This window comes from Microcaecilia unicolor, chromosome 4, assembly GCF_901765095.1.
Source record: "Microcaecilia unicolor chromosome 4, aMicUni1.1, whole genome shotgun sequence".
Classification (NCBI taxonomy): domain Eukaryota; kingdom Metazoa; phylum Chordata; class Amphibia; order Gymnophiona; family Siphonopidae; genus Microcaecilia; species Microcaecilia unicolor.
In genome coordinates this window covers 194,596,555-194,624,168 of record NC_044034.1, presented here as the reverse complement: position 1 = coordinate 194,624,168, position 27,614 = coordinate 194,596,555, and the positions used below count along the sequence as shown (strand labels likewise).

The 27,614-nt window shown below is 50.8% G+C and overlaps 2 protein-coding genes and 1 long non-coding RNA gene across 6 annotated transcripts in view; 1 reads left to right on the top strand and 2 right to left on the bottom strand.

The window, feature by feature from the left end:
* Window positions 1-27,614, bottom strand: part of GTF2H1 (general transcription factor IIH subunit 1) — a 1,055,813-nt gene that overhangs the window by 901,837 nt on the left and 126,362 nt on the right. The window lies entirely within an intron of this gene.
* On the top strand, window positions 7,764-19,950 carry LOC115468931. The gene is made up of 2 exons (XR_003941937.1): window positions 7,764-7,953; window positions 19,875-19,950. It is a non-coding gene; the product is annotated as an uncharacterized LOC115468931 (long non-coding RNA).
* Window positions 20,514-27,614, bottom strand: part of SAAL1 (serum amyloid A like 1) — a 100,235-nt gene continuing 93,134 nt past the window's right edge. For all 4 annotated transcript variants that reach the window (XM_030201096.1, XM_030201098.1, XM_030201097.1 and 1 more), the window contains exon 13: window positions 20,514-21,860. In XM_030201096.1, the coding sequence (XP_030056956.1) occupies window positions 21,768-21,860 (93 nt within the window). In that variant the 3' untranslated portion in view covers window positions 20,514-21,767. The remainder of the gene's footprint in view (window positions 21,861-27,614) is intronic.

The window sequence follows — 27,614 nt, the reverse complement described above, 5'->3', positions numbered from 1 at the left end:
GATGCCGGAAAAAAGGCACCAAAAAGAAGAAAACCCCGTACGGGCGGCAAAAAAGGCCGCTCGCGCCAAAGAAAGGAAACTTACAGGGAAAAACTCTATAAAGTAAAGGAAAAACACAAACTACTTTTTTTTTTTTAAAGAACACGAGAGAACTCGAAGAAAAGCTGAATTCGGCCAAAAAGACGCGGCGAAGAACGCAGCGCAGGCCTCTCTGGGACAGAGAACAACCGATACACAGCCGTTCCGAACCGCGGAAAAAGAGAGACTGGGGAGCACGCTCGCTCTACGGGCGGGAAGGCGGTTTGCACATGTGCACGCGAGAGCTAGCAAACTTTGTTGCTAGGAAGATCTCCAATCCTGGGCTGCCGTCGGACGTCACCCAATCATAAGAACAGGCAGCCTGCTGTCCTCGGAGAAAAATTTTTCCGATTCATTTTAAATTTACTACTTTGTAGCTTCACCTGCGTGTCTCCTAGTCCTAGTATTTTTGGAAAGAGTAAACAAGTGATTCACATCTACCCATTCTATTCCACTCATTATTTGATAGACCTCTATCATATCTCCCCTCAGCTGTCTTTTCCTCAAAGCTGAAGAGCCCTAGCCACTTTAGCCTTCCTCATAGGGAAGTTGTCCCATCCCCTTTATCATTTTCATCGTCCTTCTCTGTAGCTTTCTAATTCCATTATATCCTTTTTGAGATGCGGTGACCAGAATTGTAAACAATATTCATGGTGTTGTCACACCATGGAGTGATACAAAATCATTATAACATCCTCATTTTTGTTTTCCATTCCTATCCTAATAAAAACCTAACTTTTTATTGTTTTCTTAGCCACTGCCGCCGCACACTGAGCAGAGGGTTTCAACGTATCATCAACGATGACACCTAGATCTCCTTCCTGGTCTGTGACTCCTAATGTGGAACCTTGCATTACATAACCATAATTCGGGTTCCTCTTTCCCACATGCATCACTTTGCACTTGCTCACATTAAACATCATCTGCCATTTAGATGCCAGTCTCGTAAGGCCCTCTTGTAATTTTTCACAATCCTCTTGCAATTAACAACTTTGAATAACTTGTGTCATCAGCAAATTTAATTACCTCCCTAGATCATTTATAAATATGTTAAAAGCAGCGGTCCCAGCACAGACCCCTGGGGAACCCCACTATCTACCCTTCTCCATCGAGAATGCTATTAACCCTACTCTCTGTTTTCTATCTTTTAACCAGTTTTTAATCCACAATAGTACACTACTTCATATCCCATGGCTCTCCAATTTTCTCTGGAGTCTTTCATAAGGTTTTTTTGTCAAATGCCTTTTGAAAATCTAGATAGAAAGATACAAAAAATATAATAGATTGGTGAGGCAAGATTTCTCTTCACTAAATCCATGTTTGCTTTGTCTCATTAATCCATGCTTTTGAATATGCTCTGTAATTTTGTTGTTTATAATAGTGTCTACCATTTTGCCTGGCATCAACATCAGGCTCTTATAATTTCCCAGATCGTCTCTGGAACCGGAAAAAAAAAAAAAAAAGAAATTGGCGTTACATTGGCCACCCTCTAATCTTCCAGTAAAATGCTTGATTTTAAAGTTAAACTACATATTACTAACAATAGTTCTACAAGTTCATTTTTCAATTCTACCAGTACTCTTGGATAAATACCATCCAGTCCAGGAGATCTGCTACTCTTCAATTTGTCAAATTGCACCATTACATCTTCCAAGTTTACAGAGATTTCATTCAGTTTCTCTGACTCGTCAGCTATGAATACCATTTCCGGCACCGGTATCTCTCCCAATATTCCTCGGTGAAGACCGAAGCAAATAATTTATTTAATCTCTCCGCTATGGCTTTGACTACCTAAAAAAATTTTTACTATGTGGTTTTGCCTCCAACGCAATCTTTTTTTCAAAGTTCCTCTTTGCCTTCCTTATCAGTGGCATTTGACTTGCCATTCCTTATGCTGTTTCTTATTATTGCAGTCGGTTCCTTCTTCCATTTTCTGAAGGATTTTCTTTTAGCTCTAATAGCTTCCTCCTCCTCATATTTAAACTATGCTGGCTATCGTTTGGTCTTCCTCCCTCCTTTTTTAATACATGGAATATATTTGGCCTGGGCTTCCAGGATGGTATTTTTATAAATTTTGACCTTTGCAGCTGCTCCTCTAAGTTTTTTTTTCATCATTCTTCTCATTTTATTGTAGTCTCCTTTTTGAAAGTTAAATGCTAATATATTGAATTTCCTGTGTGCACTTAATCCAAAGCAGATGACAGTGATCATAATATGATCAGATTTGATATCAAGTGGCCCCAGCACCATTACCTCTTGCACCAGATCATGCGCTCCACTAAGGACTAGGGGCCAGATGCACTAAACTTTAACGAGCCAATAACGAGCCATTAACGAACAAGTAGTAAACCGTGGCATGCACTAAACAGTTTTTTCCGATGGCGGTAGCAGGTAACGAAAATGGAATACAAACGAGTAACTACCATTGTAATGTGGACAATTCGGGATGCACTAACCATACTGACAACTGCACCGACTCATTTACCGCAATATATTTAACGTGTGGTCAGAGTTGTCGGTAAGGCTGGAGCTGTCATACAGACACGTCATAACACGTCCTTGTGGGCGTCCTTGCCCCCCCACCCGAAGGTTGCCGCCGCTCCCCCCTGCATTAAAAAAAATTGTGATTTTAGGCAGCCCCGGCCCCCTACTTATGTCAGACGAGGGTGGGCCCTGGACGAAAGGAGGGACGTCCGAAGACTCTTCAGCGAAGAGGATCAGCTGTTCTTGCCGTCGCAGCGCCTTCACACAGAGGTGAGTGGCGCTGCGAGGGCCCGGTAAGACGGAGGGGGGGGGCAGGTGCTGTTTAGAAAGAGAGAGGAAGGAAGGAAGGAAGGGAGGGGGAGGGAGGGGGGCCAGGGCTGCCTAAAATCACGATTTTTTTTAATGCAGGGGGGAGGCGAGGGCTGTCCTTAAAGGACGTCCACAGGCACTTTTTTTTATTTATAAGATTTATCAATTTCTTACAATTTGTTACAGAAAAACAGCATAATACAAACGTTAAAGAAATAGGTAATAAGAAAAATTATAAATGGTTCCTTAGACCTCAGATTGAGGGGGGTGTTACAGTTTAGTGGAGTTTTATACAGGCATCTCTCTATATAAAACGCACCTCCAACGTTCTAATGAAGCCTCTGTTAGCCAACATTCTAAAGTGAAGGGGGTGAGATCGCATTGTGTCTGCCCCGCCCACGCGTCAAACGTGATGACGTCGAGGGCGGAGCAATGACACTCAACCAATCGCAACGCTCGGCAGCGAAGCGTCAGGGAAGGAGGCGGCGCTCTCGACGTCTAGCCTTCCCTTCGCTGTGTTCCGCCTTCTTCTGACGTCAAGGATGACGTCAAAAGAAGGCGGAACACAGCGAAGGAAAACCTAGACGTCGGGAGCACCGCCTCCTTCCCTGACGCTTCGCTGCCACGGAGGTAAATTTAAAAACAAGAAAAAAAAAAAAAAAAAAACCATGTTGGGGGGAGAGAAGAGGGTGGCCACTAAACAACAACAATGGGAGCGGGAGGGCAGGGGAGAAACGACAGCATGGATGCGAAGGGGGGAGGGGGGGGGAGAAGAGGGCGGCCCAGGCTGGGACATGGAAGAGAGAGAAGCATGGATGCAAGGGGGGGTCATGAAAGGGAGACAGGGGACTTGCTGCAAAAGGATGAATGGAGGCAGCAGGGGACAGAGGGGCATGGATTGGGATGGCAGGGCTCAGGAAGAGAGGGCAATTGCTGGAAAGGGATGAATGGAGGGGGCAGGGGACAGAGGAGCATGGATGGGCATGGATTGGGAGGGCAGGACTCAGGGACAGAGGGAAATTGCTGGATAGGGATGAATACAGGGGACAGATGGGCATGGATGGAAATGGATTGCAGGGCAGGCCTCAGGGAGAGAGGGCAATTGCTGGATAGGGAAAAATGGAGGGGCCAGGTGACAGATGAGCGTGGATGGGCATGGATTCGAAGGGCAAGACTCAGGGAGACGGGAATTGCTGGATAGGGATGAATGGAGGGGACAGATGGCCATGGATGGATATGGATTGCAGGGCAGGCCTCAGGCAGAGAGGGGAAATGCTAGATAGGGAGAAATGGAGGGGCCAGGTGACAGATGAGCATGGATGGGCATGGATTCGAAGGGCAAGACTCAGGGAGACGGGAATTGCTGAATAGGGATGAATGGAGGGGACAGATGGCCATGGATGGATATGGATTGCAGGACAGGCCTCAGGCAGAGAGGGGAAATGCTGGATACGGAAAAATGGAGGGGCCAGGTGACAGATGAGCATGGATGGGCATGTATTGGAAGGGCAGGACTCAGGGAGAGGGGAATTGCTGGATAGGGATGAATGGAGGGCACAGATGGCCATGGATGCATATGGATTGCAGGGCAGGCCTCAGGCAGAGAGGGGAATTGCTGGATAGGGATGAATGGAGGGGCCAGGTGACAGAGGAGCATGGATTGGAAGGGCAGGACTCAGGGAAAGGGGAATTGCTGGATAGGGATGAATGGAGGGGACAGATGGCCATGGATGGATATGGATTGCAGGACAGGCCTCAGGCAGAGAGGGGAAATGCTGGATACGGAAAAATGGAGGGGCCAGGTGACAGATGAGCATGGATGGGCATGGATTGGAAGGGCAGGACTCAGGGAGAGGGGAATTGCTGGATAGGGATGAATGGAGGGCACAGATGGCCATGGATGCATATGGATTGCAGGGCAGGCCTCAGGCAGAGAGGGGAATTGCTGGATAGGGATGAATGGAGGGGCCAGGTGACAGAGGAGCATGGATTGGAAGGGCAGGACTCAGGGAGAGGGGAATTGCTGGATAGGGATGAATGGAGGGGACAGATGGCCATGGATGGATATGGATTGCAGAGCAGGCCTCAGGCAGAGAGGGGAAATGTAGGATAGGGAAAAATGGAGGGGCCAGATGACAAAGGAGCATGGATGGGCATGGATTGGAAGGGCAAGACTCAGGGAGAGGGGAATTGCTGAATAGGGATGAATGGAGGGAACAGATGGCCATGGATGCATATGGATTGCAGGGCAGGCCTCAGGGAGACAGCGAAATTGCTGGATAGGGATGAATGGAGGGCCAGGTGACAGAGGAGCATGGATTGGACTCACACTTTCACTCTGACTCTCAAACACTCACTCTCACATACACTCTCCCAAACATACACACTCCGAGGAAAACCTTGCTAGCGCCCGTTTCATTTGTGTCAGAAACGGGCCTTTTTACTAGTATTAACATCAATATTAAATGCGGTTTGTGTGTATAATTTGTCACAATATCATTTAACTAGTTCTAGATTAAGCTGTTTCATGTCCAGAAAGGATTTTAGCTGTTCTGAGTCATAGAATACATACTTTATCCCACTAAACCTGACCAGGCATTTGCAAGGATAAACTAACAAAAAAGAACCACCCAATTTAAGAACATCCTGTTTCAATGCCAAAAATAATTTTCTACGTTCCTGCGTCACTTTAGTAACATCTGGAAATATCCATACTTTTGTTCCATAAAAAGGAACCTTTGAGAATTTAAAGTATAGTTTCAGTATTGCAATGAGATCTTGTTCAAATACCAACGAAACCAAAAGAGTGGCTCTTTGCGAAACTATTTTGATGGATTGTTCTAGAATTTCAGACAGATTGTTAAAGTCTATAACATCCAAACCTTCTTTCTTTTCCACTTAATCTTGTTGGAAGATAGTAAATCTTATTTATAGGAGGAATAAGTTCTTGAGGCATTTTCAAATTTTCTTGCAGGTATTTTTTAAATAACTCAATAGGTGTTTTATCAGGAATTTTAGGAAAATTCAATACTCGAAGGTTCAATCTTTTATTAAAGTTCTCAATCTGTTCAATTTTTCTATGCATTGTCAGAATATCTTTTATCACCGTCACTTTAAATTCTTGCAATTGATCCATATCTTTTTTTAAATCTTTCAATTGTGTGGTCAGGTCTTCTTTAACCGTTCCTAAGTTTTTTACCATGTCCTCAATTCTCAAAGAAAGTATTTACCTTGTCTGAGGCATTTTAAAGCGTGGAATCCATCTTGCTCAGCTTCAGCCAGATCCTCTCTAGATTAACCTCCGGGGTTGTTTCGGGTCCTTTAAACCCAAGGACCTCTCTCTCCTGGCTACTTTTCTGTGGCATGGGTCCTCCGTCTGCTGGCTCCTTATTCCCCTTATTGGGTTCTCGGATACCTGCACCCCTCACCGCTTCTGTAGCCGGGCACGGAGGGCCTCTAGAGTCAGGGGGCGGGGATAAAGATGTCTCCAAGTCCATCAGGGGCTCCGCTCCACCGGATGCCCCTGCAGCAGGCAACCCCGTCCCTTCATTCTGCGACGGGCGAGTCAGGAAGCGCTCCATGCTACCCTGGAGTGAAGAAGAGGAAGCTGCGGGCGACGGTGGAAGCCTCATGGCTCCCTTTCGTTTTGTGTGCGGCATCGGGAAAGAATAAAAAATGCTTCACTCTCGAGCAGTGGGGAGCGATCTCACCGACACGCTCACACTTCCGCCATCTTGGTAACGCCCCCAGGCACTTTTTTTTTTAACGTACCGACACTTTACCGAAGGTATTCATGCATCCGACTTCTGAATACCACACCGAACATTTCTGAGGTGTTTTTTTAGTGCATTCTTCGTTTTTTCAAATTCGGTAAGAACTTTTATGTTTTAATTTCTTTTACGTTTGGTTGATGCATCTTGGCCTAGGTCTAGAATATTTCCTTCTCTTGTTGGCTCTTGTACCAGCTGCTCCATAAAGCAGTCCTTGATAATTGGGTGCTAACAATTATCAGTACTAACTGGCATTAATTAAAAATTACACACAGCTCAAAAAAGGGAGCACAACTACGGGAAGGACATGGCGCACTGTTATAGAATAAGGAGGATCTGTGCATAATTTAGGCATGGGGATTTACACCAGGGTTTCGTTGGTATAAATTTTCACAGCTAATTGTAGTCACGGTTCCTGGCGCCTACTTTTGAGCACTATTTATAGACAACATTGATCAATAATTTTTTTCAGCGCTGATCTTTAGGCATCAGTTACTGAATTTACCTCTATATGTGCAGTAAATCTTTATAACATTACCCCCTTGAAAGTCTAACATGTGCCAATCTGTTCTTAGAAGATCATCTTCAAGAGAACCTAAGTGACTTTCAGGTACTGCATGCAGGGCATGTTTGCCAGATACATCAAGTAACGTTACATAATCTGCCCATAAAGACTCAGGCAGTACATGCAGAGGCATCACACAATGCCGGTAACTGTTGGATCTAGATGACACAATAAGGCGTCATAAAACTACTCTGCAAAAGGCAGTGTACAATGAAACTCATATTTCTGCAGCACTTAATAGTGTAACTAACCAAATATCCAGACTAAGGCAGCCAAGCTGCCTTTTCTCACATGTACAAAAAAGATCAGGAGATTTACTTTTGTATACAATTCCTCACCAAACTCCAGAATTTGGCAAAATCCAGACCATAGTGAACACATCAAAACAAGGTTTTCCTACAAGAAATTTTTTTTTAGTTGCTATACTAGCCCAAGATTGAACAAATAAGTTATAGGCAACACATTTTATTTAGTGTCTTCTATTCCACTGTTTATAAAATAATCAAAGCAGATTACAGATTAAGAACATAAATAATACAATATAATCAGTTAAAAAAAACAGAACACAGCAATATTCCTAAAACCCAAATGGGGAGTAAACAAACACAAAGGTATTGATCCAGAACGCACCCATGTACTACTCTGCCAAACCAACAGTTAGGACAAAGGATGGCCCTTAACCTTCTTCTGGAACAGCAAATAATTCGACTCCTCATGGAGTTAAAGAGTATTTCATAGCCTAAAAAGGTAAAATTATGTATCATACCTGATAATTTTCTTTCCATTAATCATAGCTGATCAATCCATAGACTGGTGGGTTGTGTCCATCTACCAGCAGGTGGAGATAGAGAGCAATCCTTTTGCCTCCCTATATGTGGTCATGTGCTGCCGGAAACTCCTCAGTATGTCGATATCCAAGCTCCATCCGCAGGACTCAGCACTTAGAGAATTACACCCACAAAGGGACACTCTGCCGAGCTCACCACCGCCGAAACGGGGGAGGGGAATTAACCCAGCTCATCCCCACACAAGTGCGGGAGGGGAATCCGTCCAGCTCATCCCCGCGGAGCGGGGGAGGGACACCACCCCGCCGATGCGGGGGAGATCTGGCTTATCCTGCAACCGCGGGAGGAGCTGACTGACCCTAACACCGCCGAAGCGGGAGGGGTACAAAGCTGCCCTACAGCCGCACGAAGCGGGAGGGAGCGCCGGCAGAATTTAGGTCTCAATCCAGCCCCGCAAAACGGAGGAGAGAGGAATGCAGCAGCTCACTGTAACACAAACTCGTCTCAACTCTTGAAGAATCCAATTGAAAAAACTTGAACATGAAGTCCTCATGAACAGGAACTGAAGACTAAACTTGAACCTGAAATGCAACCAGAATAAGGGTATGATACATACCTGTAGCAGTTGTTCTCCGAGGACAGCAGGCTGATTGTTCTCACGACTGGGGTTGACGTCCGCGGCAGCCCCCACCAACCGGAAGAAGCTTCGCGGGACGGTCGGCACGCAGGCCACGCCCACCGCGCATGCGCGGCCGCCTTCCCGCCCGTGCGCGACCGCTCCCGCCAGTTGAATGACAAGCAATAAAATATGAAACACACAACTCCAAAGGGGAGGAGGGAGGGTAGGTGAGAACAATCAGCCTGCTGTCCTCGGAGAACAACTGCTACAGGTATGTATCATACCCTTTCTCCGAGGACAAGCAGGCTGCTTGTTCTCACGACTGGGGTATCCCTAGCTCTCAGGCTCACTCAAAACAATAACACAGGTCAATTGAACCTCGCAACGGCAAGGGTACAACAGAAATTGACCTACGAAGAACAACTAACTGAGAGTGCAGCCTGACCAGAATAAATTCGGGTCCTGGAGGGTGGAGTTGGATTTACACCCCAAACAGATTCTGCAACACCGACTGCCCGAACCGACTGTCGCGTCGGGTATCCTGCTGGAGGCAGTAATGAGATGTGAATGTGTGGACAGATGACCACGTCGCAGCCTTGCAGATCTCTTCAATAGTGGCTGACTTCAAGTGGGCCACCGACGCTGCCATGGCTCTGACACTATGAGCCGTGACATGACCCTCAAGAGCCAGCCCAGCCTGGGCGTAAGTGAAGGAAATGCAATCTGCTAGCCAATTGGAGATGGTGCGTTTCCCGACAGCGACCCCTAGCCTGTTAGGGTCGAAAGAAATAAACAATTGGGCGGACTGTCTGTTGGGCTGCGTCCGCTCCAAGTAGAAGGCCAATGCTCTCTTGCAGTCCAATGTGTGCAACTGACGTTCAGCAGGGCGGGTATGCGGCCTGGGGAAGAATGTTGGCAAGACAATTGACTGGTTAAGATGGAACTCCGACACCACCTTCGGCAGGAACTTTGGGTGAGTGCGGAGCACTACTCTGTTGTGATGAAATTTAGTATATGGAGCATGAGCTACTAGGGCTTGAAGCTCACTGACCCTACGAGCTGAAGTAACTGCCACCAAGAAAATGACCTTCCAGGTCAAGTACTTCAGATGGCAGGTATTCAGTGGCTCAAAAGGAGGTTTCATCAGCTGGGTGAGGACGACGTTGAGATCCCATGACACAGTAGGAGGCTTGATAGGGGGCTTTGACAAAAGCAAGCCTCTCATGAATCGAACGACTAAAGGCTCTCCAGAGATGGCTTTACCTTCCACACGATAATGGTAAGCACTAATCGCACTAAGGTGATTCCTTACTGAGTTGGTCTTGAGGCCAGACTCTGATAAGTGCAGAAGGTATTCAAGCAGGTTCTGTGCAGGGCAAGAACGAGGTTCTAGGGCCTTGCTCTCACACCAAACGACAAACCTCCTCCACTTGAAAAAGTAACTCTTTTTAGTGGAATCCTTCCTAGAGGCAAGCAAGACCCGGGAGACACCCTCAGACAGACCCAACGCAGCGAAGTCTACGCCCTCAACATCCAGGCCGTGAGAGCCAGGGATTGAAGGTTGGGGTGCAGCAACGCTCCGTCGTTCTGCGAAATGAGAGTCGGAAAACACTCCAATCTCCACGGTTCTTCGGAGGACAACTCCAGAAGAAGAGGGAACCAGATCTGACGGGGCCAAAAGGGCGCTATCAGAATCATGGTGCCGCGGTCTTGCTTGAGCTTCAGTAAGGTCTTCCCCACCAAAGGTATGGGAGGATAAGCATACAGGAGGCCGGTCCCCCAATGAAGGAGAAAGGCATCGGACGCTAGCCTGCCGTGTGTCTGAAGTCTGGAACAGAACAGAGGCAGCTTGTGGTTGGTCTGAGAGGCGAAAAGATCCACCGAGGGGGTGCCCCACTCTCGGAAGATCTTGCGTACCACTCTGGAATGGAGCGACCACTCGTGCGGTTGCATGACTCTGCTCAGTCTGTCGGCCAGACTGTTGTTTACGCCTGCCAGGTACGTGGCTTGGAGAAGCATGCCGAACCGACACGCCCAACGCCACATACCGACGGCTTCCTGACACAGGGGGCGAGATCCGGTGCCCCCCTGCTTGTTGACGTAATACATTGCAACCTGATTGTCTGTCCGAATTTGGATAATTTGGCAGGACAGCCGATCTCTGAAAGCCTTCAGTGCGTTCCAGATCGCTCGGAGCTCCAGGAGGTTGATCTGCAGATCCTTTTCCTGGAGGGACCACAGACCCTGGGTGTGAAGCCCATCGACATGGGCTCCCCACCCCAGGCGAGATGCATCCGTCGTCAGCACTTTCGTGGGCTGCGGAATTTGGAATGGACGTCCCAGGGTCAAATTGGTCCGTATGGTCCACCAGAGCAGTGAAGTGCGGCAACTGGTGGAGAGGCGGATGACATCCTCTAGATTCCCGGTGGCTTGGAACCACTGGGAAGCTAGGGTCCATTGAGCAGATCTCATGTGAAGACGAGCCATGGGAGTCACATGAACTGTGGAGGCCATATGACCCAGAAGTCTCAACATCTGCCGAGCTGTGATCTGCTGAGACGCTCTGGTCTGCGAGGCCAGGGCCAAGAGATTGGTGGCCCTCGCTTCGGGAAGGTAGGCCTGAGCCGTCTGGGAATTCAGCAGCGCTCCTATGAATTCCAGAGACTGAGTTGGCTGGAGATGGGACTTTGGGTAATTTATCACAAACCCCAGCAGCTCCAGAAGTTGAATAGTGCACTGCATGGACCGGAGGGCTCCGGCCTCCGAGGTGTTCTTGACCAGCCAATCGTCGAGATATGGGAACACGTGCACTCCCAGCTTGCGTAGGTAGGCCGCTACCACCACGAGGCACTTTGTAAACACTCGTGGGGCAGAGGCGAGCCCAAAGGGCAGCACACAATACTGAAAGTGCCGTGCGCCCAGGCGGAATCTGAGATACTGTCTGTGAGCTGGCAGTATCGGGATGTGAGTGTATGCGTCCTTTAAATCCAGGGAACATAGCCAATCGTTTTTCTGAATCATTGGCAGAAGGGTGCCCAAGGAAAGCATCCTGAACTTTTCTTTGACCAGGAATTTGTTCAGGCCTCTCAGGTCTAGGATGGGACGCATCCCCCCTGTTTTCTTTTCCACAAGGAAGTACCTGGAATAGAATCCCTGCCCTTCCTGCCCGGGTGGTACGGGCTCGACCGCATTGGCGCTGAGAAGGGCGGAGAGTTCCTCTGCAAGTACCTGCTTGTGATGGGAGCTGAAAGACTGAGCTCCCGGAGGACAATTTGGAGGCAGGGAGGCCAAATTCAGGGCGTATCCGTACCGCACTATTTGGAGAACCCACTGGTCGGAGGTTATGAGAGGCCACCTTTGGTGAAAGAATTTTAACCTCCCTCCGACCGGCAGGTCGTCCGGTACGGACACTTGTAGGGCGGCTATGTTCCCATGGATCCAGTCAAAAGCCCGTCCCCGGCTTTTGCTGTGGAGGCGCAGGGGGCTGCTTAGGCGCACGCTGTTGACGGGAACGAGCGCGCTGGGGCTGTCCCTGTGCCTGACGAGGCCTTCGGGCCGGCTGGTTGTACCTACGCTTCGCAAAAGAATAGGGTGCAGCCTGCCGAGCCCGGGAAAAACGCCCGCCCGCGGGGGCGGGTGCTGAAGGCGCCCGGTGGGAGAGCTTGTCGAGAGCGGTTTCCCGCTGATGCAGTTGGTCAACCATCTGCTCGACCTTCTCGCCAAAAATATTATCCCCCCGGCAAGGGACGTCAGCCAGTCTCTGCTGGGTGCGGTTGTCCAGGTTAGAGGCACGCAGCCATGAGAGCCTGCGCATCACTATACCTTGGGCCGCAGCACGAGATGCCACGTCACAGGTGTCAAAAATCCCCCTGGACAGGAACTTTCTGCACGCCTTCAGCTGCCTGACCACCTCCTGATAAGGCCTGGACTGCTCCGGCGGGAGCTTATCGACCAGGTCCGCCAGCTGTTGCACATTGGTCCGCATGTGGATGCTCATATAGAGCAGGTAAGATTGGATGCGGGTCACGAGCATGGAGGATTGGTAGGCCTTCCTCCCAAATGAGTCCAGAGTGCGAGACTCCCGCCCCGGGGGCGCCGAGGCGGTATCCCTCGAACTCCGTGCCCTCTTGAGAGCAGAATCCACGACCGCTGAGTCATGGGGCAACTGGGGCCGCATGAGCTCTGGGTCAGAGTGGATCCTGTACTGGGACTCTGCTTTCTTGGGAATGGTGGGGTTAGTTAGTGGTCGCACCCAGTTCCGAAGCAGCGTCTCCTTCAGGACATTGTGCAGCGGTACCGTGGAGGACTCTCTAGGTGGTGATGGATAGTCGAGGACCTCGAGCATCTCGGCCCTCGGCTCTTCCAGAGAGACCACGGGAAAGGGAATGCTTATAGACATATCCCGCACAAAGGAGGCAAAGGAGAGACTCTCAGGAGGTGAGAGCTTCCTCTCCGGTGACGGCGTGGGGTCCGAGGGAAGGCCCGTAGACTCCTCTGAGGAGAAATATCTCGGGTCCTCCTCTTCCCCCCACGAGTCCTCATCCTCGGTATCGGACATTAGCTCATGTAGCTGAGTCCGGTACCGGGCCCGGCTCGACGTCGAGGCACCAAGGTCTCGGTGTCGTCGAGCGGTGGACTCCCGCGCCGGCGGGGACGGAGCTCCCTCCATCGACGTCGACGGGGACTCCACCTGCGTGGCGGTCGAGACCGGCACCGCAAGCGGCGGCGGTGTCGACAGCCCCGGCGCCGGGCTAGAGCTCGCCGGCGCCACAGTCATCGGCGCCGGGGGCGCAAGCACCCCCGACGCCGGCACAGCCTGGCGCATCAGCCCTTCCAGGATCCCCGGAAGGATGGCTCTGAGGCACTCGTCCAGGCCCGCTGCCGGGAAAGGCGGTGGGGCCGGTAAGGGTGTCGGTGCCAGAAGCTGCTGGGGGCCAGGAGACGGCACCGAGGTGCCGGAACCCCGACGCGTCGGTACCTCCACCACCGACGGAGATCTCTCCTCTCTGCGATGACGCTTCGGCGTCGACTCCTCTTCAGGGTGCACCGAGGGCTCCCGGTGACGGCGCTTCTTATCCTTTTTCCGGTGCACGTCACCGGCGCCGGAGGGCATGGAGGAGGAGGAGGTCGATCCCCCTCGGTCTCGAGGTACCGGGTCCGACAGGGTTCGGTCCCGTGGCTCACGAGTTGAGGGAGTGACCGGGGCCGACTGCCCACGCGGCCTCTCAACCCCACTCTCACCGGCGGACCGGCGGGCCGACGGGACCTGTTCTCCTGGGGTCGCTGCCATCGGTGCCGATGTCTCGGGCATCGATACCGGTACCGAAGAACCGGCCTTCGATACCGATGCCGTCGAGGTCGACGTCGAGGGGCCGGCGCAAGTACCAAAAAGACGGTCCCGCAGAACTTGCCTCGCAACCTGAGTCCGTTTCCGGAGACCGAGACACAAAGCGCACGACTTGAAATTGTGCTCCGGCCCGAGGCACTGGAGGCACCAAGCGTGGGTGTCGATCTGCGAGATCGGCCGGCCGCAGCGACCACACTTTTTAAATCCACTCGGGACCTTCGAGGACATCGACGGAAAAATCGCGTCGGCGAAGTCAAAGTCGGCAATGGTGGCTAAAATCACACCACGAAAAAATCAACCGACCGAGCGGCCTCGCAACGTGGCGTCCCCGCTAGAAAGCGAGGGAAAAAGGGGAGCGCGTGCTCCACACGCGCAAAAAATTTCTTTTTTTTTTTTTTTTTTCTTAAAACAATACAAACAAAAACAGAGGAAACCGAACGGTCCAAGCGACGATCCGCGTAAACGCGGTCGAAAATCCGGCGGCTGAACAGAGAGAGAGGCAAACGCACCACTCTCTCAGTCGCGGAAAAAAAGTAACTGGCGGGAGCGGTCGCGCACGGGCGAGAAGGCGGCCGCGCATGCGCGGTGGGCGTGGCCTGCGTGCCGACCGTCCCGCGAAGCTTCTTCCGGTTGGTGGGGGCTGCCGCGGACGTCAACCCCAGTCGTGAGAACAAGCAGCCTGCTTGTCCTCGGAGAATAAACAGTACAGATATCTGGGAGGGGCTATGGATTGATCAGCTATGATTAATGGAAAGAAAATTATCAGGTATGATACATAATTTTACCTTCCATATCATCATGCTGATCAATCCAAAGACTGGTGGGATGTACCGAAGCAGTACTCACCCAGGGCGGGACATTGAAATCCCTGACCGCAACACTGAAGCTCCAAACCGGGCCTCCGCCCGAGCAGCCACAGTCAAGCGGTAATGCCTGGAGAAGGTATGGGCCGATGCCCAAGTTGCCGCCTTGCATATCTCTTCCAAGGAGACGGACCCGGCCTCTGCCATCGAGGCCGCCTGAGCTCTAGTGGAGTGAGCCTTCAGCTGAATAGGCGGCACCTTCCCCGCGGCCACATAAGCCGCTGCAATGGCTTCCTTGACCCATCTTGCCACTGTAGGCTTAGCAGCCTGCAGACCCTTACGAGGACCTGCAAACAGGACAAACAGATGATCCGACTTCCGGAAATCATTGGTCACTTCCAAGTATCTGATGATGACTCGTCTCACATCCAGATATTTGAGAGCAGAGTATTCCTCTGGGTAGTCCTCCCTACGAAAGGAAGCGAGACAGAGCTGCTGATTCACATGGAAGCGAGAAACAATCTTGGGCAGGAAGGAAGGCACTGTGCGAATAGTCACTCCTGCCTCAGTGAACTGCAGAAAAGGCTCTCGACATGAGAGTGCCTGGAGCTCGGAAACTCTTCTGGCTGAAGTGATAGCCACCAAAAAGACTGCTTTCAACGTCAGGTCTTTCAGAGATGCTCTCGACAAGGGTTCAAAAGGCGGCTTCTGCAAGGCTCTTAGCACCAGGTTGAGATTCCACGCAGGCACCACTGAGTGCAGAGGAGGGCGCAGGTGATTAACTCCCTTGAGAAAACGTACCACATCTGGCTGCGAAGCCAGGGGAAGCACCCTTCAGGCGGCCCCTGAAGCAAGCCAGAGCCGCTACCTGGACTTTAAGGGAACTGAGCGACAGGCCTTTCTCCAGACCTTCTTGCAGGAACGCCAGCACTGAAGAAATTGGAGCAGTGAAGGGAGAAAGTGAGCCTGCTTCACACCACACTGCAAAGGTACGCCAAACCCTGGCGTAAGCAGTAGAAGTAGAGCGCTTCCTCGCTCTCAGCATAGTGGCGATGACCTTGTCTGAGAAACCCTTCTTCCTCAGACGCTGCCGCTCAATAGCCAGGCCGTAAGACCAAAGGGAGAGGGATCCTCCATCACCACGGGACCCTGATGCAACAGGCCCTGCTCCACTGGCAGCCGCAGAGGGTCGTCCACTGAGAGCCTGATCAAGTCCGCATACCAGGGACGTCTGGGCCAGTCCGGACCCACCAGGATTATCCGGCCCGGATGCTTTGCCACCCGGTCTAGTACCCTGCCCAACATGGGCCAGGGCGGGAACACATAGAGAAGCTCCTGTGTCGGCCACTGTTGGAGAAGAGCATCTACTCCCAGAGATCGAGGGTCCCGTCCTCTGCTGAAAAAGCGCGACACTTGGCAATTGGCCGATGACGCCATCAGATCTAGGCTCAGCTGGCCCCAGCGCTTCGTGATGACCAAGAACGCCTGAGCCGATAACTGCCACTCTCCGAGATCCAAGGTATGGCGACTGAGAAAGTCCGCCTTGACATTCATGACTCCGGCAATGTGGGCCGCTGACAGCTGTTCCAGGTTCGCTTCCGCCCACTGGCATAATTTCATGGCCTCCTTGGCTAGAGGGGCGCTCTTGGTACCTCCATGGCGGTTGACATAGGCCACAGCCGTGGCATTGTCCGACAGGACCCGTACTGGCTTCAACGCCAGTACCGGGAGGAACTCCAAAAGCGCCAACCGAATGGCTCTGAGTTCCAGGAGGTTGATAGACCACTTTGCCTCTGCAGGAGACCAGAGCCCCTGCGCTGTCCTTCCCAAGCAGTGGGCTCCCCAGCCCGTCAAAGAGGCGTCCGTTGTGACGACAATCCACTCTGGGGTCACAAGAGGCATCCCTGCAGACAACTTGTCTGTCTTCAGCCACCAGCTCAGCGCCTTGCGCACAGCTGGGTCCAAGGGAAGGCGCACAGCATAATCCTCCGACACCGGAGTCCAGCGCTGCAGCAGAGAGTGTTGTAGTGGTCTCATATGAGCCCTGGCCCAGGGCACTACTTCCATCGTGGCCGTCATAGAGCCCAACAGCTGCACATAGTCCCAAGCCCGAAGCGGAGAGGCTACTAGGAACTGGTCCACCTGAGCCTGAAGTTTGACAATCTGATTGTCCGGCAGGAACACTCTGCCCACTTGGGTGTCGAATCGAACTCCCAGATACTCCAGGGACTGAGTCGGGCGCAGCTGGCTTTTCTCCCAGTTGATGATCCACCCCAGGGAGCGCAATCACCCGGTCCACAGCTTTGCCGCACTCTGCATAAGAGGGGGCTCGGATCAACCAGTCGTCCAGATAAGGATGGACTTGTACTCCTTCCTTTCGCAGGAAGGCCGCGATGACCACCATTACTTTGGAGAAGGTCCGCGGAGCAGTAGCCAACCCGAACGGGAGGGCTCTGAACTGGAAGTGTCGGCCCAGGACTGCAAAACGCAGAAAGCGTTGATGAGGAGGCCAGATGGGAATATGCAAGTATGCTTCCTTGATGTCCAAGGATGCCAGGAACTCCCCTGCCGTCACTGCCGCTATAACAGAGCGGAGAGTCTCCATGCGAAAGTGCCGAACTTTCAAGGCCCGATTGACCCCTTTGAGGTCGAGGATAGGCCGTACAGAACCTCCTTTCTTTGGCACCACAAAGTAAATGGAGTAACATCCCTTGCCAAGCTGATTTTCTGGCACCGGAACGACCGCACCCAGGCGGATGAGATTGTCCAAGGTCTGCTGCACTGCCACAGCTTTGACCGGAGACTTGTAGGGAGAGAGTACAAACCCGTCTCTTAAGGGTCGGCAGAACTCTAGCTTGTAGCCGTCTCTGATGACTTCCAGCACCCAAGCGTCTGAAGTTACCCTGGTCCACTCGCCCAGAAACGAGGACAGGCGTCCTCCAATCTGCACTGGGCCATGGACCAGGACCCCGTCATTGGGTACGAGACCCTGGGGGAGGACTGGAGGGCGCACCTCCAGGACGGCGGTCTCTGTGAAAGGAATGCTGCTTGGGGGAGAAGTTCCTCTTGAAGGAAGAGGGGGCAGAGGAGCCCGACTTGCCCGGGCGGTACCGACGGGCTTCCTGAAACCGTCCTCTGGAGTTACCGGGGCGAGCACTGGCCCGAGCCCTGACCTCTGGTAACCTCTTGCCCTTAGACGTGCCGAGATGGGTCACAATTTTGTCCAGCTCGACCCCAAAGAGCAGCTTGCCTTTAAAAGGCAACTTAGCCAGGCGGGACTTAGAGGCGTGGTCAGCAGACCAATGTTTCAGCCAAAGCCACCGCCGCGTAGAGACTGTCTGAGCCATACCTTTAGACGAGGCTCTCAAGACATCATACAGTATGTCTGCCAAATAAGCCAAGCCCGATTCCAGGGCCGGCCAATCAGCCCTCAAGGAAGGATCCGAGGGGGAAGCCCGCTGCACAATCGTCAGGCACGCCCTGGCCACATAGGAGCCACAAACTGAGGCCTGCAAACTTAAGGCAGCCGCCTCGAAGGACGACCTTAAGGCCGCCTCCAATCTTCTGTCTTGGGCGTCCTTTAGGGCCGTGCCACCTTCCACCGGCAACGCCGTTTTCTTAGTCACCGCAGTGATTAAAGAATCCACGGTAGGCCAAAGAAAGGCCTCCCGTTCACTTTCAGGCAAAGGATAGAGGCGGGACATAGCCCTAGCCACTTTGAGGCTCGCTTCCGGGACATCCCATTGAGCCGAAATTAAGGTGTGCATGGCATCATGCACGTGGAAGGTTCTAGGCGGGCGCTTCGTCCCCAGCATAATGGCGGAGCCAACAGGGGCTGAGGGAGAGACGTCCTCTGGAGAGGAAATCTTCAAAATGCTCATGGCCTGCAGTAACAGGTTAGGCAAATCCTCTGAGCGAAATATCCGCGCTGCAGAGGGGTCTTCCGCTCCATCCGAGCGGGAATCCGTCTCCTCCAAGGAATCCCCAAAGGACCGTTGGGAGAACTCAGATACGCTGCCCTCATCTACATCCGAGGAGACAAAGTCCTCTAAGGCCTGGGAATCCACCCGAGGGCGTTTACTTCCGGGGGCCTCAACCCCTTTATCGGACAAGGGAGAAGGGGCAGCGTTTTGCATAAGGAAGGCCTGATGCAGCAGCAAAATAAACTCGGGGGAGAAACCCCCCAGACTGTGCACTTCAGCAGCCTGGGCCACAGCCCTAGACGCACCCTCAACCGGCGCTCGCAAGAGCGGGGGAGAAACATGCTGTGCATCCAAGATGGCGACCGGTGCGACACTCCGCGAAGGAGCCGCGCGGGAAGAATGGCGCTTAACTTTAGCCGCTTTTTTGCCGTCGCCCAAATCAAGGGCGGCCATGGCATTAACGTCTCCCAGCTCAAGGGCGGCCCAAGAAGAAGCCGTCCGAGCAGAGTGGCCGGCCAAGATGGCGGAGGCGAGCAGCGGGGGATGGGCGTTTATGGCGGGAAAAACCGCCGCACCGGAGGAAGACCCGGGACACTGACCGGCCTCCAAACTGACACCCAACAAGGGCAAATCAGACTTTAGGACCCCGGCATCCCCGCTAGAAGTGCACACGCGGTCCGGGGAGCGATGCTTCGCGCCCTCGCCCTCCGACGCCATAGGCCACGTGGAGATCGATCGGGGAACCCCCTGCCCGCTATAAAAAGGTAAAAATTACCTGCTTCTCGCTCCGAGCTGTAACGCACTGGTGTCCCAGTGAGTAGCTGCAATAAACGTTTAAATAAACGTTGAAATAAACGCCCTTAAGGACGTCCAAATTTTTTTTTTTTTTAATTAAACGGAGCCAGCGGGAGGGGGGAGAAAAGGAGGGACCTGGCACCACCAGGTTTGCACTTGCTCAAGAAGAGCCCTCAACCCCAGGTACTCAACAAAACCTAAAAATTAGGCTTGGAGACCTAGCCAGAGCTGCTGCTGTGTGTGACCACCACCTGCTGAGATAGAGAACATACTGGGGAGTTTCCGGCAGCACATGACCACATATAGGGAGGCAAAAGGATTGCTCTCTATCTCCACCTGCTGGTAGATGGACACAACCCACCAGTCTATGAATTGATCAGCATGATGATATGGAAGGAAAGGTTACACATCTCAGCCAAGAGTAAGAGTCCCAGAACTGTATTAACTCTTTATATCTGTAACTAGTTCTCAACCCCCCCACCCCAAAACAAAACAGCTAGATAACTTTGTTGGAGAAACTCAATGTATCACTTATAACTTGCTTGTTAAACCTTACTTTTGCATTAAAACAGTACATCATATACGTGAGGGTTTACTGAAGATGGTCTCAAGGAAAGCGAGAGCAGCCCCAGAGGGAGATAGGGAGGCATTCACAAACCTCTTGTAGAGGAGGAGCACGCCCTCCGGTGGCCAAGAGACTGTTGAGAATAAGGAATAAGCCCAGGGACCACCATTCCCACAATACACCTGACCCAATACAGGACTCACAGGAAATGAAGGGGGAGGGGCAGGATTGGGAGATGGTTTCTAATTAGGGAGATGAGGAGCAGCTGGGGGAGCTCTGGGAGGAGGAAGAAGAGATGGAATGGGATAAAAGGAGGATATAGAGGAGAATATGGAGGTGGCTGCATTTACACAAACTGCTGGTACTAAGGTGAGAGGTTTCTTGGCTGCTGTATTTTTTTTCTTTTTGTTACATTTGTACCTCGTGCTTTCCCACTCATGGCAGGCTCAATGCGGCTTACATGGGGCAATGCAGGGTTAAGTGACTTGCCCAGAGTCACAAGAAGCTGCCTGTGCCTGAAGTGGGAATCAAACTCAGTACTTCCTAAACTGTCTGGAATTGGAAAGACAGAATTGATGCAGCTGGGAAGAAACCTGTGGCAGCGAGTAGCTCAAAAGGTTAAGAATATGGGAAGTTAAGTACCTTGATGATTAACCTGAGAAGAGAAAATGATGTTAAAGGACTGAACTGTAAGCAGCAAGCTAGTGGATATAATCCTGTGTGACATTGTGAATGTGAACAAAAGTCAAGGAACCTAGGATAATGTAGTATGCTGTGCTGTTGAAGTTGCTACAAATGAACTTGTATAAATAAATGAGAAACCTTTATTATAAGAATGTTGGAGTACCTGTCTGTTTATTGGGCTATCACGGAAGTATAACTCAAAGGAACAGTGAATCCAGAAGGTCCTGGCTGTGGGAGAGAGCACAGGAGTTCATCGGTGTCAAAAGAGATAGAAGCTGGCATTGAAGCATATCTGCTAAGCAGGGTCGACCCAGGCCAAGGAGTGGAAGAGGGACCTGCTGACATATATTAGGAGAATCTAGCTGCCCTCTATCTCTAAAATACGAGAACAATTCAGGTGTACAGTACAGAGATGGCTTTAGATACCAACGTACAGTTTATAATTGTGAATTATATTCTTTCTAAAGCAGTACATAAGAGAAGCACAGAAGAACAGACAGATTTAAAATAAGTTGTAGGAAGTATTGTTTCACTGAACGCATGATTAAGCTGTGGAATGTGTTACTTAGTGCTTGGGCATGTTCTAGAGGAAAAGCTCATAAATAGTTATTAGTCAAGTAGACTTGGGAAAGCTGTCACTTATCCCTGGGAGGGAGCAGCAAGGAATGATCGCCAGAAGATATTTAGCAGCATCCCAAAGAAGAGATCTGGATTGATTGCTGTTGGAGAAAGGACAATGCTTAACGGGATACCTTATAGGTTCACCTTTAAAAAAAACTGTTTCCATTACAAATCTGCTTTGTCACTACAAGCAGGAAAATTATTTGCTATGAACTGAAATGAAAAAGAAAATTGTGGGCTCATTAAAGAAACCCCAAGAGGCCAACCTTCAGAGAATGACTATAAAACAGACACAGAAATAAGGAAACTGCATACTTTTACCCAGCAGAAGAAAGTACTGGAAAACCTTTTCCTTCTCTAATGGGGAAAAAAAATCTACACACAGAAAGTTAGTCTGCTCCACAGACAAATATGAGTCTTTATGTCTTGTAGCTCAAAGTAGGAAACGATTTTTCCAATTTCTCAGCCAATGTCTGATCTGCATCATGCAAGACTTCAATGAAACTCTTCACCTGTAGGGAAGTGAAAATAAAAAGAAGTTAACACATTATTTTCTTTGGGAGCTGGAAGGGAAAGCAGCAGAAGTTTTGGAAGATATATCAGTAGGAAGTTTAACATCTGCTTTGATGATGGTTGTAACATCATTTTCCCAAATAGGTCAGAGAGGTGGGCATTAAAGAGTAGTTACTTACCTGTAACAGGTGTTCTCCGAAGACAGCAGGCTGCATATTCTCACAAGTGGGTGACGCCACGTCGGCCCCCGGAGGATTTTAAAGCAAAATCTCAAAATCTCTTTACGGCGTTCCGTCGCGCGAGCGATCGTACTGCGCATGTGCGCACACCTCTTCCCGCTCGCTGTGCGGACAAGCCCCTCAGTTATATCTAAAAGATGGAGGAGACAACTCCAAAAGGGGAGGTGGGAGGGTTTGTGAGAATATGCAGCCTGCTGTCTTCGGAGAACACTTGTTACAGGTAAGTAACTACTCTTTCTCCAAAGACAAGCAGGCTGATATTCTCACAAGTGGGGTATCCCTAGCTTCCAGGCTTACACAACAAACAGTGGTCAACTGAGTCTCGCAACGGCGAGGCCAGAATAAAAATTGACCTGAAAAGAAGAAACATCTAAATGAGTGTAGCCTGGAACAGAACAAACATGGGCTTAGGAGGGTTGGAGTTGGATTCTAAAGCCCAAAGAAGTTCTGCAGCCCCGACTGCCCAAACCGACTGACGCGTCGGCTATTCTGCTGAAGGCAGTAGTGAGATGTGAATGTGTGGACTGATGACCACGCCGCAGCTTTGCAGATCTCTTCAATAGTGACTGATCTTAGATGAGCCACCGACTCAGCCATGGCTCTAATTTTGTGAGCCGTGACATGGCCCTCTAGAGTCAGTCCAGCTTGGACAAAAATGAAGGAGATGCAATCTGCTAGCTAAGAAGAAATGATGCGGTTTCCGACAGCAACTGGCATTAAAAGAAATAAACAACTGGGCGGACCGTCCGAGGGAGCTCGTCTGCTCCACGCAAAAAGTGTGCTTTCGCCAGGGCTTGTAAGATGAGGGAGAAAGAATGTTGGCAAGACAATTGACTGGATCAGCTGGTACTCTGATCGCAGCGCCAGTAAGAACTTTGTCTGCATGCGGAGAACTACTCTGTTAAGACCACTAAGGAAAACAACCTTCCAGGTCCAATACTTCAGATGACAGGAATCCAGTGGCCCGAATTGAGCTTGCAGCAGCTGGATGAAAACGACATTGAGACCCCAAGATACTGAATAAGGAGGGATAGGGGCTCTGACCGAAGCATAAGAGCCAACTGTGAAAATTATTGTGCTAAGCCCAACAGAAATAATCCCCCCTAGACGCATACAAGGAATTTTCTCAATATTGGGGGAGAAAAAAACCTCTCATGAAATGGACAGCTAAAGGCTGACCTTTTACACGTTGATGATAAGCTCTTATTGCACGAAGATGAATACTGACAGAGTTGGTCTTGAGACCAGACTCAGACAGGTGTAGAAAGAACTCAAGCAAGGTCTGTATAAGACAAGAAGCAGGATCTAGGGCCTTGCTGTCACACCAGACGGCAAACCTCTTCCATGAAAAGAATAACACCTCTTTGTGAAATCTTTTCTGGAAGCAGGCAAGAGTCGGGAGACACTCTTCTGGAAAACTCAACGAAACCTACACATTCAACATCCAGACCGTGTGAACCAGAGATTGGAGGTTGGGATGTAGAAGTGCCCCCTCGTTCTACGTAATGAGAGCTGGAAAACATTCCAACTCCAGAAGAAGAGGGAATCGTATCTGACGTAGCTAGAAAGGAGCAATCAGAATCATGGCTCCGCAATCTTGCTTGAGAATCAGCAAAGTGTTTTCCACCAGATGTATGGGAGGATACGCATACAGAAAACCTGTCCCCCAAAGAAGGAGAAAGGCATTCGATGGTAGTCTGCCGTGAACCTGCAGCCTGGAACAGAACTGAGGGGCTTTGTGATTGGACTAAGTAGTAAAAAGATCCACTGAGGGGGTATCTCACTCCCGGAAGATCTTTCGAGCTACAGCCATGCTCAACAACCATGACTGTAGCATTATCCTGCTCAGCCTGTCGGCCAGACTGCTGTTTACGCCAATTAGATAAATGGCTTGGAGAAAACATGCCGCTACATCTGCATGGCATCCTGACTCAGAGGACAAGATCCAGTACTCCTTTGTTATCGAGTACATCACAACCCGATTGTTTGGTTGAATTAAAATAATTTGGTTGGATAGCCAGGAGGGATGCAACCTTCGTGAGCAGCTTTTGACTGAGTAAGGTGGACGGGAAGCCTCAGAATCAAAATGGAGAGAATTAACCACCTCTGAGGGGAATTCCGAAGACTGGCAAACAGTTGGGTCACATCCTCTAGATACCCTAAAGTTGATACCACTGGGAAGCTAGGATGCACCGAGCGGATGTCATGTGCAAAAGTGCCATGTGTGTTAAGGGAACACATGCACTCCCAGTCCATGAAGATACGCTGCAGAACAGCCAGGCACTAGGAAAAACATACTCTGGACGCAAAGTGAGTATAAGTATCCTGTAAGTCCAGAGAGCATAACCAATCGTTTTCCTGAAGTATGGGAAGAAGGATGCCCAGGGAAAACATCCTGAACGAAAATCTGTTTAGGCCTCTTATGTCTATGATGGGACGCAACCCACAAGGAAGGACCTGGAATAGAAACTCAACCCTTCTTGCCCTGGTGGAACGGGCTCGACTGCATTGGCACTGAGAAAGGCAGAGAGTTCCTCTGCAAGTACTCACTGTTGATGGAAGCTAAAGGATTAAGCTCCCAATGAACAATGTGGAGGGTTTGATTCCAGATTGAGAATGCAGATTGGCCGGTACAGACATTTTTTTTTTTTTTATAGTGGCTATGCTGAATTGGAGCCAGTCAAAAACCCCTCTCTGGTTCCTGCGGAATAGCTGCAGGAGCCTGATTAGGTGCACGCCGCTGACTAGAACGAGCGTGCTGAGGCATAGCCTGAACCGGCTGTGGAGAAGTAAGAGTATACGTACGACCCCTTAAGGCACAAGGAAAACTACTCTTCTCTTTAAAGAACTTCCGAGATGAGGAAGTGTATGCACAGCATATCTACAATTTTCTGCTGAGTCTCCTCCTCCAGGTGAGAGGCACACAGTCATGAGAGTCTGCGCATCACTGTACCTAGAGCAGAAATCTAGGTGTTACATTACAAGTGTCGAAATGCCATTGGACAGGAACTTGCAACACACCGTGTGCTACCTGACCACTTGGTGAAAAGGTGTAGCCTACTCCGGTGGGAATGCTCGTATAGATCTGGCAGGACTTGGTTTTGGACGCGATCATGCCAGCCTGGTACGCCATTCTCCAAAGGAGGCTAAGGATGTATGCTCTGGCCCCGGGGGCGCCGAAGCAAGTTCTTAGAACTCCTATCTGTTCTGAGTGGCAGAAGACTCAGGTGAAGATGGTAGTCCAGGACCTCGAGCATCTGGGCATTGGGTTGATTCACAATCTCGACTGTAATGTGTCAAGACAGATAGAAGATCTAGAGGATTCTCAGCAGAGAAAACCCCATGATCTTCATGTTCATCAGATGAACCATCATTGAACTGAGCTAACTACTCAAACAGAGCAGTTCAGATCCAAACATTGACCAGTATAGAGCAACTGTCATACATACAATTATACCAGAACAGCTATGGAAAATTATGTTCTCCTGTAGGCAAACTGGCTGTTCTTAACATGCATTTCTGGGCCTGGAAGCCAAGGTATGGAGGCGCGGTAAGTTCTACGACGGGGTCGAGAAGTTGCCCCAGTAGGCTGCGAACACCCATACCAGAGGCAGCATCGGTGAAGGAGACCAGGTGAAAAGCTAGATGCCGCAGGAGGCGGTAGCACCCATGGCATCCAATGGTACCCATGGTCCCGAAGCCAAGGACAAAATCTGGAAATGTAAGGGAATCGAAACCAGACTGCCAGATGACTTCCATAACAGAGATGTGACCGATGGTACCGATAGTACCCATGGCATCGACGGCACCGATGATACAGATGGTACCGATGACCCCCGGTACCAATGGTACCCATGGTACTTGGTACCGATGATAGTCACGATATCTGGTATCGATGGTACCCATGATACCTGGTACCGATGGTACCCATGACATGTGGTACCGATGGTACCCATGATATCCGGCACCAACAGCACCGACGGTACCGATGGTATACATGGTACCGACGGTACTCATGACACCCCGGTACCAATGGCACCCATGGCACTGATGGTACCTGGTCATGATATCTGGTATCGATGGTACTCATGTACCGACGGTATCCATGATACCTGATACCCATGGTGTCCATGGTACCGACGATACCCGATACCGATGGTACCCATGGTACTCGGTACCGATGGGCGATGATACCTGGTACCGATGGTGCCCATGATACCTGGTGCCGATGGTGCCCATGATACCTGGTACCGACGGCACCCATGCCCCGATGACATGCGGCACCGACGGTACCCATGGTACCGATGATACCCGGTGCCGACGGGACCCATGGCACCGATCATGGCACCAATGTTCCTGGTACAGATACTCCTCGGTACCGACGCACCGATAATATTCGGCACCGACGGTACCCATGGCACCGATGGTACTCGGTACCGACGGCACCCATGGTACCGAAGATACTCGGTACCGACGCCGATGGTATCCACGGCACCGATGATACCCGGTATCGATTGTTGATACCTGGTACCGGTGTATCGACGTCCAATGCCAGGATACCTCCTTTTGATATTCGGCACCGACGGTACCCATGGCACCGATGGTACTCGGTACCGACGGCACCCATGGTACCGATGATACTCGGTACCGACGGTACCCATGACACCCTGTACCGATGGTATCCACGGCACCGATGATACTCGGTACCGATGGCACTGTTGATACCTGGTACCGGTTGTATCGACGTCCAATGCCAGGATACCTCCATAACAGAGGGAGCAACGCTCTCGGCACCGACTGATGTCTGAAGCCCGGATACCTCCATAACAGAGGGAGCAAAGCTCTGGGCACCGATGGTACCGACATCCGCTGATGCGCCCGAATGACCTGCCAAGCAGGAGGCGCCGAGGCAGGTGGAGACCTACTCGATGCATAACTATACCCAGCGTGCATCGGTCTCTGTCGGACTCCAGAATGATCTCCTTTGGGCATCCCTGGCAGAGTAGAATACGTCTCGTCTTTGAGACACTACTTGCGCTTCACAGGGAGATGATCCGGCCCAAGACACATCCTCCAATGCGCCCGAATGACCTGCAGAGCAGGAGGCGCCGAGGCGGGTGGAGACTCACTTCAAAGGTTACACCACTGATTTTGTGTCACCAGGTTGCCCATTCAGTGGCTGACCAGGGATGCACCTGCTTAGGTTCCTGTTTTTTTACTCCGAGGACCTGAAGAAAACACAAAGCACTAACGAACTTCGTGTCTCCTCAGACGCGGAAAAAGAAAAACTGAGGGGCGTGTCCACACAGCGAGCGGGAAGAGGTATGCGCAGTACGATCGCTCGCGCGACAGAACGCCATAAAGAGATTTTGCTTTAAAATCCTCCGGGGCCGACGTGGCGTCACCCACTTGTGAGAATATCAGCCTGCTTGTCTTTGGAGAATCCTCTTAATCTCACTCTAAAGGCCAAGAAAGGATTATCCTCAGTTTTTTGGTATAATCTTAGTCAAAATC